Here is a 17,666-nt window from a genome sequence, read left to right as displayed (position 1 = left end):
TCCCCTACCAAAGGACATTCGGTGGGCATGGGAACATTGCGTAATCGAGCCAACCAGATCTAGCAGTTGAAGTACTAGCAGATCATAATAGAGGAATCAGCTGAGATATGTCCATACCAAAGTCAGTATGACAAGGGAGCTGAAAGATGTGTTGCCTATGGAGTTTGCAAGAGTGACTTTCAACAAACAGCAAATGGAGTTTTTGCAGTGCCCTGACACAGTACATGTCCAACCAACACCTATTCCCTATTGTTTTGGAAGTGTGAAAGCCAATGTGCCACAAGTGCAGGACAAAAGGCTGTCACCCACAGCACATCCTAAGAAGCTTGGCAACGTTTAAATGCATGCCAAAATGTAGAACAAACCAGCAAGTGGAGATGCAGGGGATTGAACCCAGGACCTCATACATGCAAAGCATGCGCTCTTCCACTGAGCTACATCCCCCACACAAGGCCGGTTAAGCAGGCTTGATAACCACCCACACTACAGCAACTAACCGAATCAGTCAACAAGAGTAAAACCAAGGGTGCCTATTAAGTGTGCTTTGACGAGCATTAAAAGACAGTAAATATGGTCAATGCATTGCTGTTCCATGGTGCATATTCGTCATCTGCTTGTTTGTTTAAATTCCAAAGCGACCAATGGCTGAAATGGCAAGACAGAAGCTATTTAACAGTAGCACCTGACTGTCTTTGGAGTCTTAGCAACGGTGGAGTGCCTGTCCAGGCTTAGGACAAACTAAGAACAAGGAGATGTAGGAGATCAAACCCTGGACCTTATACATGCAAAGCAAATACTCTGCCACTGAGCTATATCCCCTACCAAATACATTTGGTTGGCATGGGAATATTGCATAATCGAGCCAACCCGATCTACTGTAGCGGTTAAAGTACTAGCAGATCATAATAGAGCAATCAGCTGAGATGTGTCCATACCAAAGTCAGTTTGCTTTGACAGAACAGCAAATCATGAGGCGTCTGTAAAGAAAAAAGTGACAAGAGAGCTGAAAGATATCTTGCCTATGGAGTTTGCAAGAGTGACTTTTAACAAACGGGGTTTCTGCAGTGCCCTGACACAGTACATGTCCAACCAACACCTTTTCCCTATTGTTTTTGAAGTTTGAAAGCCGACGTGCCACAAGGGCAGGACAAAAGGATGTCAACCACAGCACATCCTGAGAAGCTTGGCAACGTTTAAATGCATGCCAAAATGTTGAACCAAACCAACAAGTGGAGATGCAGGGGCTTGAACCCCGGACCTCATACATGCAAAGCATGCGCTCTTCCACTGAGCTACATCCCCCACACAAAGCTGCTTTAGCAGGCTTGCTAACCAACCACACTAAAGCAACTAACCGAATCAGTCAACAAGAGTAAAAGCAAGGTTGCCTATTGAGTCTGCTTTGACAAGCATTAAACGACAGTAAATATGGTCAATGCATTGCTGTTCCATGGTGCATGATCGCCATCTGCTTATTGTTTTAAATTCCGAAGCGGCCAATGGCTGAAATGGCAAGACAGAAGCTATTCAAAAGTAGCACCTGACTGTCTTTGGAATCTTAGCAATGGTGGAGTGCCTGTCCAGCCTTAGGATAAACTGAGAGCAAGGAGATGCAGGAGATCAAACCCTGGACATCATACATGCAAAGCATACATTCTGCCACTGAGCTACATCCCCTACCAAAGGACATTCGGTGGGCATGGGAACATTGCGTAATCGAGCCAACCAGATCTAGCGGTTGAAGTACTAGCAGATCATAATAGAGGAATCAGCAGAGATATGTCCATACCAAAGTCAGTATGACAAGGGAGCTGAAAGATGTCTTGCCTATGGAGTTTGCAAGAGTGACTTTCAACAAACAGCAAATGGAGTTTTTGCAGTGCCCTGACACAGTACATGTCCAACCAACACCTTTTCCCTATTGTTTTGGAAGTGTGAAAGCCAATGTGCCACAAGTGCAGGACAAAAGGCTGTCAACCACAGCACATCCTAAGAAGCTTGGCAACGTTTGAATGCATGCCAAAATGTAGAACAAAACCAGCAAGTGGAGATGCAGGGGATTGAACCCCGGACCTCATACATGCAACGCATGCACTCTTCCACTGAGCTACATCCCCTACACAAGGCTGGTTAAGCAGGCTTGATAACCACCCACACTAAAGCAACTAACCGAATCAGTAAACAAGAGTAAAACCAGCATTAAAAGACAGTAAATATGGTCAATGCATTGCTGTTCCTTGGTGCATGATCGCCATCTGCTTATTATTTTAAATTCCGAAGCGGCCAATGGCTGAAATGACAAGAAAGAAGCTATTCAACAGTAGCACCTGACTGTATTTGGAGTCTTAGCAACGGTGGAGTGCCTGTCCAGCCTTAAGATAAACTGAGAGCAAGGAGATGCAGGAGATCAAACCCTGGACCTTATACATGCAAAGCAAACACTCTGCCACTGAGCTGCATCCCCTACCAAATACATTTGGTTGGCATGGGAATATTGCATAATCGAGCCAACCCGATCTACTGTAGCGGTTGAAGTACTAGCAGATCATAATAGAGCAATCAGCTGAGATGTGTCCATACCAAAGTCAATTTGCCTAGACAGAACAGCAAATCATGAGGCGTCTGTAAAGAAAAAAGTGACAAGGGAGCTGAAAGATATCTTGCCTATGGAGTTTGCAAGAGTGACTTTCAACAAACGGGGTTTCTGCAGTGCCCTGACACAGTACATGTCCAACCAACACCTTTTCCCTATTGTTTTTGAAGTGTGAAAGCCAACGTGCCACAAGGGCAGGACAAAAGGATGTCAACCACAGCACATCCTGAGAAGCTTGGCAACGTTTGAATGCATGCCAAAATATTGAACCAAACTAGCAAGTGGAGACGCAGGGGCTTGAACCCCGGACCTCATACATGCAAAGCATGCGCTCTTCCACTGAGCTACATCCCCCACACAAGGCTGATTTAGCAGGCTTGCTAACCAACCACACTAAAGCAACTAACCGAATCAGTCAACAAGAGTAAAACCAAGGTTGCCTATTGAGTCTGCTTTGACGAGCATTAAAAGACAGTAAATATGGTCAATGCATTGCTGTTCCTTGGTGCATGATCGCCATCTGCTTATTGTTTTAAATTCCGAAGCGGCCAATGGCTGAAATGGCAAGAAAGAAGCTATTCAAAAGTAGCACCTGACTGTCTTTGGAACCTTAGCAACGGTGGAGTGCCTGTCCAGCCTTAAGATAAACTGAGAGCAAGGAGATGCAGGAGATCAAACCCTGGACCTCATACATGCAAAGCAAACACTCTTCCACTGAGCTACATCCCCTACCAAAGGACATTTGGTGGGCATGGGAATTTTGCATAATCGAGCCATCCCGCTCTAGCGGTTAAAGTACTAGCAGATCATAATAGAGCAATCAGCTGAGATTTGTCCATAGCAAAGTCAGTATGCTTTGACAGAACAGCACATCATGAGACGTCTGTAAAGAAAGAAGTGACAAGGGAGGTGAAAGATATCTTCCTCATGGAGTTTGCAAGGATGACTTTAAAGAAACAGCAAATGGGGTTTTTGCAGTGCCCTGACACAGTACATGTTCAACCAACACCTTTTCCCCTATTGTTTTGGAAGTGTGAAAACCGATGTGCCACAAGGGCAGGACAAAAGGCCATCAACCATAGTAAATCCTGAGAGCCTTGGCAACATTTAAATGCAGACCAAAGTGTAGAACTAAACCAGCAAGTGTAGATACAGGGGATTGAACCCCGGACCTCATACATGCAAAGCATGCACTTATCCACTGAGCTACATCCCCTACACAAGGCTGCTTTAGCAGGCTTGCTAACCAACCACACTAAAGCAACTAACCAATTCAGTCAACAGGAGTAACACCAAAGTTGCCAAGCTTCTCAGGATGTGCAACCAGCAAGTGGAGATGCAGGAATTTGAACCCCAGCCCTCATACGTGTAAAGCATTTACTCTCCCACTGAGCTACATGCCATACCAAAGGACTTTCGGTGGACATATTATAATTTTGCCTAGCCAGCCCGATCTAGCGGTTAAAGTTTTTTAAAGTTATATATGGAAACACTGAATGATTTTGTACATACTGATGCAGACTATATAAAAAACACACACACGCTACCATTCAAAAGTTTTAGAACACTTGCAAAATTCTTTTTTTTTGGTTAGTGATTTATTTCCTACATTCTACAACAATACTGAGGATTTCAAAACTATAAAATAACACATATGGCATTAGGTAATTATGTAACAACAAGAAAAACAACAGTTCGTTGTTATTTTAAGACACAGAGGTCAGCCTTTCTGCAATATTTCTTGCAAGAACAGTATTGTCAAGTGCAAAATCTGTCAAGCACCATAATAAACCTGGCTCTCATAAAGACCATCCCAGGAGGGCAATACCAAAACCTACCTCTGCCGCAAACAAGAAGTTCATTTAGAGTTATCAGCCTTAAAAATGATATATATAATATATATATATATTTAAAACAAAATTGGTACAGCATATAAAATGGTGCCTAAGACTTTTGCACAGTACTGCAAAAAAACTACTCAATTACAGTAATGCGTAAATGTAGTTAATTACTTTCCATCTCTGCTGGGAATCGAACCTGCCTGTAGCTTTCGCATGGCAGGCAAAACATCTACCATTAAGCCACCAGTGTCCCAAACTTATTAAACTTAAATATTTTACTTTAAACAACAATAGCTTTGAATTTATGTGCTCTAAATTTCACATGAAATCCTCAATAGTCTATTTCAAGCTGTAAAATTTCAAAATTTAGATTTCAATAAACATTTAATAATTTGAGGAGTAAAATTCAATACAGGAAAGGTAATCGAGCCAGAAAGAAAGACGTCCATCAGTCATGTGACCCAGAAAAGAAACTTTAAACCACTTTTGTAAGTCACTCACTGGATAAGAGCTTCTGCCAAATAAATGGGTCCTAATATTAAGCCTTGAAGTATACCTTAGTTCACTGGAGTGGGGGGAGAAGAGCATTCTCTTAACCATATTGAACAGTTTCTATCACATAGATAAGAGTTACAGTAAATTATTATAAAACAGGGCCCTGCAACAAACTCCAACCTCTAAGAGCTTTAAACGTATGTCATAGTAAACTAATACCAAAACTAAAACATTTTAAAAAATGATAGAATTTTTAAGGTTGGAGGAGACCTGGAAACTTTTTTTTTAAGACATTGGCAATGAAAGGGAGTTTGGAGATAAAGATTACTGAAGTCATTGCGGACTAAGCAAGGTTTCCTTTGTAGAGGTTGCATATTCGCATGTTTACAAATGAAGGGGACCATTCCACTGGATAGAAAGAATTTGTGGGTTTCAAGCTTGCAATCATCTTAGCCATTATTATTGGTGTCTGCAGGAAGGTTATGCCATCTTAACACCCCCATTTTGTCAATACGGAATTTCACAGGTTTCCATGGGTCTTTGAGCATTTTTTGGTAAATAATTTAGCATAATATGCTCTCTTAGCTGTCTTAACAGGTCCTTCATATAGTTCTAATCAATTTTTGACTTTATATGAGACTTGTAGTTTGTCTTTTTACCCATTACTGTACGCTCTGCTCTCCTTCAATCATGTCTAGCAGCACAATGTGGAGTTATTCAGCTAGGGGGAGCTAAAAGTATTTGATTTCTTTTTAAGTCCTAAAAGGACAAACTTGTGTATCTATGTAAGAGTTGAAGAGCATAAAAAGCTCCTCTGGGTTAGAGCAGGACAGAAAAGCATCCAGAATGCGAGGGAAGTGCATAGCAGAGGTGGCAGGTACAAACAAAGTACAAATACTTCTTTACCAAAAGCATGTTGATTTTCTAATTTAAGCATAAACCTTTTTGCTGTTACTTACACTATGCTATGACCTAAGCAACTCCTCACATGAGAAGGACAGAAAACAATTCCACCAATCCTAGTTTACAGAAATGATTGGCAGGTTATGGTGAAAGCACAGCTTGGTTAGCACACCAATGTGATTGACGGTTACCTGGGTTTCCAATCCTGCCCTCTTGGTCTCTGGGCTCTTGGTTGCTTCTTTTCCTTTTTTAAGCTTCTTGAATGCAGGTAAGATCAGACATGATCTAGCTAACTAGATTTGTGAACTTATTTGGTTAACAGTATGTTTCACACCAATAGTAACATACTTTTTCAATAGTTTTAACACATCATTTAACCTTACTGTGTTCTGTATGCTTGCGGAATGCCCATATTTAATTGAGTAGACTACTTGCATTACATGGTATAGCAAAGGTAGCAACTGGTGAGTTTACCAAAGTAATTAAAGGTGCTACAGGCTTTGCTTGTCATTTGTTTGATTAATGTCAAATCATGTCACTATCGATCCATCACATCATCATGTCCAGTGCCTCCTTTTCTTTTGCTTCTCTTGGTTATAATTTTTTATTTGCCTTTGTGGGAGAAAAAACAAAGCACTTCTTTGGGAGGTTTTTAAAATTTATTTCAACATATTTCTAACCACTGCGGCACTGACTATTAAAAGCTGAAACATTTCATTTTTAAGTTAAATAATAATTTATTTTTAGCATCTCAAAAGTCACAGCTCTCTTGAAATAAAACTACAGTACAAGCATAACAGCATCTACTTGCAAGGTGTTCTCTTCGTTTGCCACAAAACTCACCAATGCTTCACCAAAAATTCAGGGTTGCATCACATGGTACAGTTACAAACATCCTAACCCAAACATCATACATAATGGTTATGTTATGTCATGGTTATGTTTTGTCTTGGTCAAAATGGTCAACAGAATAAAACAAGTTCCTCACAGGAGTAAAAGAATTACAAAAATTTTAAACTATAGTTTAAGTATATGACACATTGGGATGGTTCCAATTTCAAAATGAATGAAATACATACTAATTAACATTTTTATTTTTGGTTAAGTTAAAAGTTTCTGTAGGTACATAGCAATAAAAATCCATTTTTGAAAATCAAATTAAGTATATTAATGGTAGATCAGTAAGTGCTCTAGAACAATTTTTATACAGATACAGCCCAGATTTCTGTGACATGTGGGTGTTTCCCTTTGTAGCTCTTTAATGCTTAAAGAATTTTAGCCATTATTTGTTTGGCTGTTTTTTTTTAATGAACATATATACGGCTCAGGTGACATAAGTCACTAAAGTGACATATCCTTTTTTCATCACAAAATAGGAATAGAATTTTAAGTAATTTTAACCAACTACCCAAACATGACTGAGTTAAAAAAAATAAAATAAATAAATTTAAAATGGGTTACACAGGCAAAGAATTTGCACAGATGCGCATGATCACATGTTTTTATTGTTGTTTTTGGTCGTTCTTTTTGACCAAAAAATAATAATATGCTCTTTTTGAGAATTCTACATTTTTGTAATGTCATTCTGGTAGTGGTAAAATGTACACTTTATAATAGTTTGTTGCATCTGAAAACACAAACACACAGTTTGAAGGCTGAAGCCTCTCCGGTAACAGACAGCAGCAAGGCTTCCATATAAGCTTTTTTTACAATCATAATTGACCTATGCTGTATTGCCGGCACGCATCTGTGCCTCTTGCATTTCATTTATTAAACTGACTCATTCAGTCGCCCAGTCCCAGCAGAGACCTGAGCCTCTTGTATGCTTAATGTTGTTGGTATCACATTAGACCAAGTTAAAGTCATATCAGAGTCACCACAGGCAGTGGTTGAAAAATTTAACATACATGGTTGTTTGTTCCAACTAATGTATCTGATTATATACAGAGCAGTGTGTGGGCATTTGTTCCAAGGTAGGCTGTGAGAGCTGGATGGATAAAGGCTCTGGGAAGTTTAATTGATGAGATCTATGAAACAAAGAGATATGTTTAAGGAAAACTGGTCTTATTGTTACAGAACTTTTAGTGAATTCATTGTTTTTGCTAGTGTTTTATTTACTAGACTTGGATATATGGATATAACATACCATGTTATATGTGTGTTAAGTGGATATAATATACCATATTCATAGCTCATAGATAAAGACAGAATTGAAGAGTACCTTGGATGTTGTTTCTGTGCACTGTTTCTGCTGCTGCTGCTGCTGTTGTTGTTGTTGTTGTTGTTGTTGTTGGTCATTCTATCATTACCATTGTAGAAAGAATGTCCCTGTTCCTCTACATTTAATTGGTGCCATAGTTGCTCATTTCTTTGCCTATAAACACGCACAACCAGACACAGACAGTGGATATAAAAACTCAATAAAACTGCTGTTAAAATTGTAGGTTAAAATTAAGTAAAAATTATTGTAGATAAAAATGAAAGGCTGTCAGATATCTCTCCACATTTTTAATGTTATAAAACCAACAAAATTTAAGTGAAAAAACATTGTTTTTGCAGGATTTCCCTGACGTCTTTATGGTTTTATCCCATAGCTGACCTACGATCAGCATAGAGCTTAAAATGACCTATTGTTAAAAGTTATTGATCAGGCAGACAATTGGTCATTATTAATTTATCCATCTTACACAACTTTACCACTTTCATAGGTCACGTTTGTTTTTCTGAAAAAGTCCCACAACATGCATAAGGTACTAAAGGACCAGCTTCACAGAAAACGTTCACATGTACTTTATGTACAGCTTCTTCTATATGATGAATAGTAGCATCCTATCTTAAGCACAAATTGCATAATCATAAATTGGCACTGTGGCATGGGAGGCATTTGAAGTCTAGGTGTGAAAATGTACACAAACTTTTTGTTATAATATACTTTTAGTATATAATTGTGACTTCAAGTTCCAAACACCCTTCATATTGCAGGAGTTTGTATTGCAGGGTCTGGTTTTAAACATAATAAATACAAAACTCAAGTTTTGTAACAAGCGCACATGCATGATACAGACTGGGAAACATCATTACCTGAAATGGGATTAAAGCTTTGGATAAAAAGTGATAAATAACATGTGCTTTATAACAGGACAGTGATATTTATCATGTAGAAGTTGCTGCAACTAAGACTTATATTTTAACTATATTATAATTACCCTGAACATAATAACTGTATAACACAGAAATGCTAGATGATTAAAGAAAAATATTATTTATTAATTTTGCATATGTGCTGGATATCTTTCATAACTGTAAAATCTTTCAAAAATAAGGCTGGTATTGATAAGTTAAGTCAAACCACTTCATCACCTCTTTTTCTGCACTCTTCAAAGATTTCAATGGTGTCCAGTTCATGTGTGAAAATACTCCCATGAAACATCATTTCACAATTTTTACACTTTTTCATAACTTTGCTCATCGGAACAACCTGATCTGTTGACCAGGGCTTTTGCCATTAAGCTTCACAAATAACGGATTTCTCATGGGCACAAGTGTATTTGCATTGTGTATTTACAGTAGGAATGCTTTTAATTTTACTACTAATCATCTGACAATATACAGATAAGGAAATGCAAAATTTGGTGAAGTTGCATAAAAAAAATCAACAGTGATTTCTACTGTTGAATTTTTTTAATCAACTTTTTACCTTGACTTTTTCCCATCTGCAGAACTTTCAGTGCAACTTTTGCATATGTTCCAGTAATTCCAGCAGTCTCCTTAGTTGTTTTCTTTGTTTAATGTAGTCAACTAATGTGACAGTTACATTTTTACATGTTTCTTCTTACATGGTTGTTTAACAAATGAGAAAAAACATTTGAAAAATTGCCACCTGAATGATATTAATCATCAGTAATTATCTAATTAAGAGCTCTTAAGTATTTGCTTATTAAATCCAAATGGCAACTTGTTATTTAAGTACTTGTTATTAGGTGGTGTATTTTTCTGGGTTTTGCAGTTGGGAGATATTTACTCCACCATTTTCCTCAGCTATATGAATGCCAAAAATGTGTTTATGTACCGAAATAAGTGTGTTTTTACAAGTTATATGAATTCTGGAAAAAAATCATTTAGCCAGATCAGGACTCTTCCTTAAGTTTCCTTATCTCACCTTTCATGTTGTTTCATTTTCTCTTTCTTCACAATGTTCAGCAAACAGGAAGTGATGAACCATATGCTCATCAACATTATGATGGCTACGCTGACAATGGACAGAAGAACAGCCAGACGAAATCCATCGTATTCATATAAGATTGCTAATAGGAGATAAAATATAGGGGCAAACATAGGAAAAAATTAAAATAGAAGAAGAAGTGGCATTCAGATTTTAATCAGATAAATATATATATATGATTAGGACAACTTCATGCAGCTGTGTCACATACTGTACATTATCTATAAGTTTTGGCGATGTGCATAAACTTTTCACCCAGCTGATGGTGATTACAAAACTTTAATTTTCCACAATTTAAAACTACTAGTATCTGTCATAAAACTACTACTTGCTAAAAGTAAGAGTAGCAAACTTCGTAAAAACATTTTGGACTGACTCTGACGTAGTATTTTTAGTCCTCAATTAACTTTTAATGTGATTCCTAGGAGGGATTTTAAGATGCTTAGTAAATACGGGCCCAGGAGACTTGGGCAGTTGAGTGAAAAAAAATAATTTTCCTTTTTTACAACATATTATTACAAACAGACATTGACGAATTTTTATTACTTTAACCCTTAAAACTCAAGAGGCATTTATGCCAGCAAAACAGAACCAATGGTAGAACCAAAGTTATCATTACATTTAAAATTTCATCATATTGCCTGGATTGTGCTAAAAAAATGTATTGCACAATCCTGAGCCCCATATATTTATATTTATTAAAACATAGTAATGCAAATATGGCTAAAATGCTCTGTATTACTACAGTGGATACTACAAACCTAAGTAGCTCACCTAAAGTCTACATTAAAAAGCTGTCAAGTTACTACAGTGGAACCTTGGATTAAGAGCATAATTTATTCCGGAAGTGGGCTTGTATTCCAAAACACTCGTAAACCAAATTTTCCCATAAGAAGTAATGAAAACTCAAATTATTCGTTCTAAAGCCCAAAAAATAAATACATAAAAATAATTAATACAAAATATAAAGTAAAAATAAAAACAAATTAACCTGCACTTTACCTTAAAAAAAGTAACAATAAATCCCGACAGATAAGTGTTTCCATTTGTGCACGCAGGCGCTCTGTGTGTGTGTTTAACACACATTAACGGAGAGACTGTTTTATGTGAAAAATTAGCAAGGAACATCGCTAGTCACACTCGCGTGAGCGCATACTAACGGAATAACTTCTGTAAAGTAAAAAACAAAAAACAAATAAACCTGCATTTTACCTTTGAAAAGAATCGCAAAAGATCAGAGTTTCTAAATAAGGCAGAGTGTGCGCGGCTGTATGTGTGTGGAAAGCCCAGAGGAGGAGGGGGTCGAGCGGGGTTTGTAAAGGCGAGTGTGTGTGTGTGTGTGTGTGTGTGTGTGTGTGTGTGTGTGTGAGCACGGTGTCAAATTACGCGCATGATGGTTGATTATACCAGTAAGAGACGAGCACTAAGACCCAGCAAGGAAGACGATTACCCATAATTCCGCAGTGCAAGAGAGAGAAAAAACGTTGGCTCAGTTGTAATTATGTGACGCTCAGTGTCAAAAAAAGGAGCGCATGCTTGATACATAATACTTGGTGATTGTAAACCAAGACAATGCTCGTTTTTCAAGTCAAAATTTAATAAAAATCTTTGCTCCTTTTGCGGAACACTCGTAAACCGTGTTACTCGTAATCCAAGGTTCCACTGTACTAGATAGCTAGGATGTATTCTTCTAAATCAATCAACATGCAAACAAAATTGTAAGCATCAACGGATTGGTATGCCATTCATTTTTTCTCTATAAAAGTTTCTCTCTATAAAATTTTACAATGGTTATGAAGAGTTCTTAGAGTCCTTTCTGGTCACTTTCCTGTGACCTCTCATAACAAGAAGTCATTTCCACTTCTCAGAGCTGTGGCTGTGGCTTGTAAGTTTTTCTTACTTTTTCTACACCATTTTGGGTAAACTCTAGAGAGTGTTGTGTGCTAAAATCCCAGAAACCTAGACACATTGCTAAGCTACTATTTATTTATTTATTTATTTATTTATTTATTATTTATTTATTTATTTAAGTTGATTGCTTGATTGATTGATTGATTGGAACCAAATTTTGTTAACAACCACTTTGATTTGAGTTTTTTTATGTCCATTTTTTTAATCCAGTGTTTTTAAATGCCAAATACACATATTTAAAGATGAGGAATCACAATGCAACACCACAGTTGGCCTGACGCTAGAGAAGTATTGATGGTGTGCATCAGTATGGAGAGATTAAAAAAATGAATACTGTAATAATTAATATATTAATAACAGCTACAGTACATATACTTATTTTATTTACTTAATTTGTATATACTTATACAAATTAAGTATAAATTACTAAGATTAAATGACGAGAGCCATCCTAGTGAATTATAAAGCAGTGCTTACATGTGTACTCTTATTTGTTGTCTTTTACTGTACTTGCACATACACCTAAATGCATATACTATAGTTTAAATATCTTGATGGAAAAAAGTTACAGAGGGAGGTTACTGCTGATAATAAAAAATATAATTTGGAAACCAAATATAATTATATTTTTTATGTTAAAAAAAAAAAAGTTAGCATGTTATCTTACGTACTTTAATATTCGTCAGTATCCTTTTTTTAAAAAAAAAATCATAATTAAACATAAATACTGTATACACAGTGAACCCTAGGATTGCGACTAACTTGACAAAAATAAGGCAAATTTTTTAATAAATTGTAACTTAATAAATGAGCAAGTCTTGTTATACGAGTAGAACGCATGCACTTTGTCTGCCGAGTGTGACCTGATCACAACTAAGCCAATGGGGCCAGGAGTAGCTCAGTGATTGAGGCATTGTACTACGGTTTGGAAAATCCTAGGTTCAAACCCCACAACCACCAAGTTGCCACTGTTGGGCCCTTGAGCAAGGCCCTTAACCCTCAACTGCTCAGATGTATAATGAGATAAAAATGCATGTTTCCCATGCTCAGCCTCAGTCTGCATGCGTGTCTCGAGTTTCATTAAAGAGGTTTCTTGACAGAGCAGTGTTTCCATTAGTGAGTGTGTATGTTTGAAAGTCATCCTACACAGTAGCTCCCTCCTCTTGTCTTACATCAGCTTTGCGCACACACACCGGAACGAAAACACTGCTCAGTCGGGATTCTTTTTAAAGGGAAATTGCAGGTTAATTTGTTTTATTTTTACTTTACATTTTGTATTTTTTATTTTTTCTGTAAATATTTTTGTAGTTTGTCTACTTTGTAGTGAATCATTTGAGTTTCTATTATTTGTTTTGGGGAAATTTGTTTTGATATACGAGTGTTTTGAAATACAAGCACACTTTCTGAACAAATTATGCTCGCAATCCAAGGTTTAACTGTAATGTTATCATATCATATTATCTTGTCTAATAGTCAGTCTCATCCAGTTTTTTTAACCAGCCGTCATTTTACTTAAAGGGTAGTTATGACAACTAAATGTAATATTCTTTATAATTATTATAGATATAAATAGTGGTCTCATGAATATCTAAGGTAAAGTAGAAAACTGTGTCATGGCTTGTGTGTGTGTGTGTGTGTATGTGTGTGTGGGTGTCTTACGTCTACACTCGGGTTTACCCCCGGTCCATTGTGTGCCGTTACTGTCCTGAACACAAGAAACGTGGCCACCGCTGAAGGCTTTAAATGTTATTTGGCAACTTAAGGTCATGACTGTGCCCACACTGGTCCCATTTCCAGTCACCAGCTTAAATGTCCCAAACTGTGGATTCTTCATGACAGTGCACTGACCTAAATAAAAAAAAAATCAACAGAATAAACAGAGTAAATTAAAGTTTAAGCATTAAACATTAAGTGTTTTTAAAACTCTTACATCACCATGGTTCTGAAAAAGCATAATAGTATATGAATTAAATTTGATTAGATTAGATTAGATTAGATTTGGCAGCACGGTGGTGTAGTGGTTAGCCCTGTAGGCCTTGCACCTCCAAGGTTTGGGATCAAATTCCCGGCCCAGCTCGATTCCCGTCTCTGTGTGAATGGAGTTTGCATGTTCTCCCTGTGCTTGGTGAGTTTCCTCCGGGTACTCGGGTTTCCTCCCACAGTCTAAAGATATGCAGGTTAGTCTAATTGGCGTTCCCAAATTGCTCATAGTGTGTGTGTGAGTGTGTGTATGTGTGTGTGATGCGATAAATTGGCACCCTGTCCAGGCTGTACCCTGCCTCGTGCCCTAAACCTCCTGGGATAGGCTCCAGGTGCCTGCGACCCTGAATACAGGATGAAGCGGTATAGAAGATAAGTGAGTGAGTGAGTAGATTAGATTAGACATACTGTACATGTTGTCAAGTAAATGTACAAAGCTAATGACATGTTGTTAGCATCTAACCAGGAGTGCATAAGTGGGTCATTTAAATAACCATGTGGTAATTTCTCCTAGAGTAACTCAGATTGGCCCAAAACAGACTAGCATTTCTATGATCCTTGGATGCCAAAGACTCTCACACCAGGTCTATGATTGTCCTTCCTTGCACTACTTTTGGTAGATACTAACCACTGCGTACCAGGAACACCCCAGAAGACCTGGCATTTCGGAGGTGCACTAACCCATTTTTCTGCTTCTAGCACACCACCTTTGAGAACTGACTGTTCACTTGCTAGTGGGTGCTTTGTACATTTACATTTATCAGAAAGAATTAAGATCACAGGCACTTTTTATTACTTATAATAGAAATTTACATATCAGAATAGTGAGAATCAGGCATGGTTTGATGGAGATAATGCTCACATACAGTATATTAGTCATTCTGATTACTTTATACAGTATATGATCTTCCCTGTTTGTCAATGGCAGTGCATTCGTTGAAAATAGACACTTTCTTAAAGAATGAAAAGCCTTATTTCTTATCATTCTAACAGTCCTGTGCATAACTCTCCTTGCTTGATTAACCGTGCTTACATTTCCCTGCCTAGTGTTATGTATTCCCAGTAGACATCTGACATCTGCTATTATTTGGGTAGCCTACTTTGCTATAAAGACCAAACCTACCAGTAAAATTTCTGCTATGCCATTTAATCCATCTGAAAATACTAGAAGCAGGAAGGTGAAAGCAATGCTTACAAAAGCTAAAAAGCCGAACACTGGACTACAGCTGAGGTAGTGTATATCTCATGGCCGTGGAAAGGCTGCTCCTTTTCAAAGTTTCTTTAAATATAGCTTTAAAATGCAGTCATTTCACAAAACAAGACAGCAACTAGCTTTATTTATGAACAGCATAGTGGCCTTATTGGACAATTTTAGTTATCTTAGTTTTTCATCAAACTTTTTTTCCATTAACGGAAAAACCGAGGAAAATATGACTGGCATCCCACTACGGTTGGATGGGATTTTTTTATATACACATGAAAGCTTGGCCAGTTCCATTTTTTTTAAGTACTAAATTAAAACCCATGGGTTATGTTCTCAACCATGTGTCAAAAAAATAGCAGCAGTTGAAATAAATATAGAACTGGCTAATTCGACTGCTATTTCCTAAATGTCTTTACAGCCTTAAACTTAACACATGGGGAATCTATAGATTTCTTTTGCTGGGTGATCAAAGACACCACCCTTTTTACATAAACATGAACTAAAATGTACATATATGTTATTTGGTTATACTTTATTTTCCGTTGTCTTGAAATCTACTCAGTATGAGAAATTGTTTAAATAGGATCCTTTTGTGGAATGACTTTATGGATAGTGCCGATCGTAAATGGTTTATATTAGTTGAGGTTTAATAGTGTAAAAATTATTTTACAGCAATGGAAAAAAAATTGACATTTTTTTCACGTTTCATCTGTAAAAGCAAAAAAATGTGCATAAAACTAAAATGAAAACTGGAAGGCTGACAGATATGCAAATGAGCTGCTGCTATGTAAAGGCCACACAGTTATAGTACCTAAATCTGCTTTAAAAAAACGACCCGAGTCTCAGCCGTCATTGAGTCCAAACTTATTTCTGCATTAATTCTTCCTACTTTAAATGCAACAGGTTAATGGTATGCATTACACAAATCAACAAATGTAAAACAGAAAAACTGTTCCATTTGTGCCTCTCATTGATCCCAAAGCCATTAAAATAATATGGATGAACTACATACATTCCTCATATTTTATTCAATGCATACAAAGATGAAACATCATCGAATGTGTAATCATACACACCAAGGCAACGTATGAAATATGTGTAAACATATGCAATGCTTTTATTAGGCCTACGTACGTGTGTGCGTTAATATTTTTGGGTTACCTGGTTTGTCTCCAGTCCGGGTTCTATTTCGAGTGGTCAGATTGGACTCCATCAAGCACCTGATCTCAGGAAACAACAAACTGACAGTTCCTGAGCCCGAAGCTGTTGAGCAGTACAGAGTAAACACAGAGTTTTTGCCTTAAAGCTGGTGATAAGGTTAACGCCTAGAGAGTAGAGAGTAGTTTACTACGACGACAGGAGGCTCTGTAGACAAGTCTTACTTTTTTTTTCTTTTTTTCCCTCTTCAGATAAGCAGAAGTGTAAGTGTAACGCGCTTTTCGTCATTTACGTCAAACAGTTTGACATGAGTCAGGAAGTGGTCGAGTCGAGAGAGATATGCTTCGCTGTTTTCTAATTTGAGAATAATAATAATAATACCAACAACACATTATGTTTTGTAATTGTACTGTTACACTGCGTTGTTGTTCCTGTTTTATTTAGTAAATGACTTTATCTTATGCATTATTACACCAATCCAGTTGTGTTTTAAATTCTAAGAGGCCTTAACTTATTCCTGTACACCCCTCTAAATATGGATCTATATACCTACTTGCCATATTTAATTATTTATTTATTTATTTATTTTTACAAAAAACAACAACCACTTACGCATTTCTGGTTGGATGCTATCTGCATTTCATTGGCTCTGTACATGCTCATTGCACAATGACAAAGTTAAATCTAATCTACTCTTTCGGATTATAAATTTGCACAAACCTAATTTGCATGGGAAAAAGTTGTGGCACATTTGTCGCAAAATACATACATTCCAACAAACCTGTGGCTAATAATGAAAAAAATTATCATTTAATTGTTTACAGTAGGTTAACTGTAGGCTAACTTTAACTCTACCATAGTAGTCTTGACACAAACGATTTTAGCACCTAGTAAAATGCTTTAGTGAAATCTGATAAAATACCCACGGTACAGTTGCTCAGTGGTTACTACACACCCCTTGCACTTTTTAGTTGTTTTGAAGATCAAAGCTCACCTGACATGCCATGTAGGCTGATCTGTATTTCAATATTGCAAATAGAACACAAGTGGGTTTTGCTTGTAGCCCCCACACATCAATGCCCATTAACATGAAGTCACACTGTACATCACTGCACGGGTAACACATTAATGCTGGACCTCCTTCATCAGGGTCAAAGATTTCCAAATGTTTGAGAAATAACTTGCGAAACATTTACGCACACACAACCCCTAATACAGGAATGTACAGGCATGTGGGCTCACTTCCTAATAGTGAAGCAGCTAAATGTGTGGAATTACACAAGAGAAGCCTTGACTTGCGTTTGGTTGAATAAAGTTTAAAGCCCAGGTTTATGGTCTCTACGTACTGTGTTAGTAAAA

General features: G+C 37.3%; 1 protein-coding gene and 4 non-coding genes across 5 annotated transcripts; all 5 read right to left on the bottom strand.

Annotated features, from left to right (window-relative positions):
• Nucleotides 1-372: 372 nt before the first annotated feature.
• trnaa-ugc (transfer RNA alanine (anticodon UGC)) lies at nucleotides 373-444 on the bottom strand. The gene has a single exon. It is a non-coding gene; the product is annotated as a tRNA-Ala (tRNA).
• Nucleotides 445-1,230: 786 nt separating this feature from the next.
• trnaa-ugc (transfer RNA alanine (anticodon UGC)) lies at nucleotides 1,231-1,302 on the bottom strand. Its single transcript has one exon. It is a non-coding gene; the product is annotated as a tRNA-Ala (tRNA).
• Nucleotides 1,303-2,045: 743 nt separating this feature from the next.
• On the bottom strand, nucleotides 2,046-2,117 carry trnaa-ugc (transfer RNA alanine (anticodon UGC)). The gene has a single exon. It is a non-coding gene; the product is annotated as a tRNA-Ala (tRNA).
• A 758-nt stretch (nucleotides 2,118-2,875) lies between these two features.
• Nucleotides 2,876-2,947, bottom strand: trnaa-ugc (transfer RNA alanine (anticodon UGC)). Its single transcript has one exon. It is a non-coding gene; the product is annotated as a tRNA-Ala (tRNA).
• A 4,372-nt stretch (nucleotides 2,948-7,319) lies between these two features.
• LOC128530564 (sushi domain-containing protein 3) lies at nucleotides 7,320-16,542 on the bottom strand. The gene is made up of 5 exons (XM_053504584.1): nucleotides 16,311-16,542; nucleotides 13,625-13,813; nucleotides 9,992-10,136; nucleotides 8,054-8,206; nucleotides 7,320-7,859 (listed from the first exon to the last, which is right to left on the bottom strand). The coding sequence occupies exons 1-5, from the start codon at nucleotides 16,360-16,362 to the stop codon at nucleotides 7,757-7,759; spliced, it is 642 nt and encodes a 213-aa protein (XP_053360559.1). The 5' UTR covers nucleotides 16,363-16,542; the 3' UTR covers nucleotides 7,320-7,756.
• Between the last annotated feature and the right edge of the window lie 1,124 nt (nucleotides 16,543-17,666).

The sequence above is a fragment of the Clarias gariepinus genome, chromosome 9 (assembly GCF_024256425.1).
Source record: "Clarias gariepinus isolate MV-2021 ecotype Netherlands chromosome 9, CGAR_prim_01v2, whole genome shotgun sequence".
Taxonomy (NCBI): Eukaryota; Metazoa; Chordata; class Actinopteri; order Siluriformes; family Clariidae; genus Clarias; species Clarias gariepinus.
Note: the sequence above shows the minus strand (reverse complement) of the source record. Positions and strands in the feature narration are given on the sequence as shown.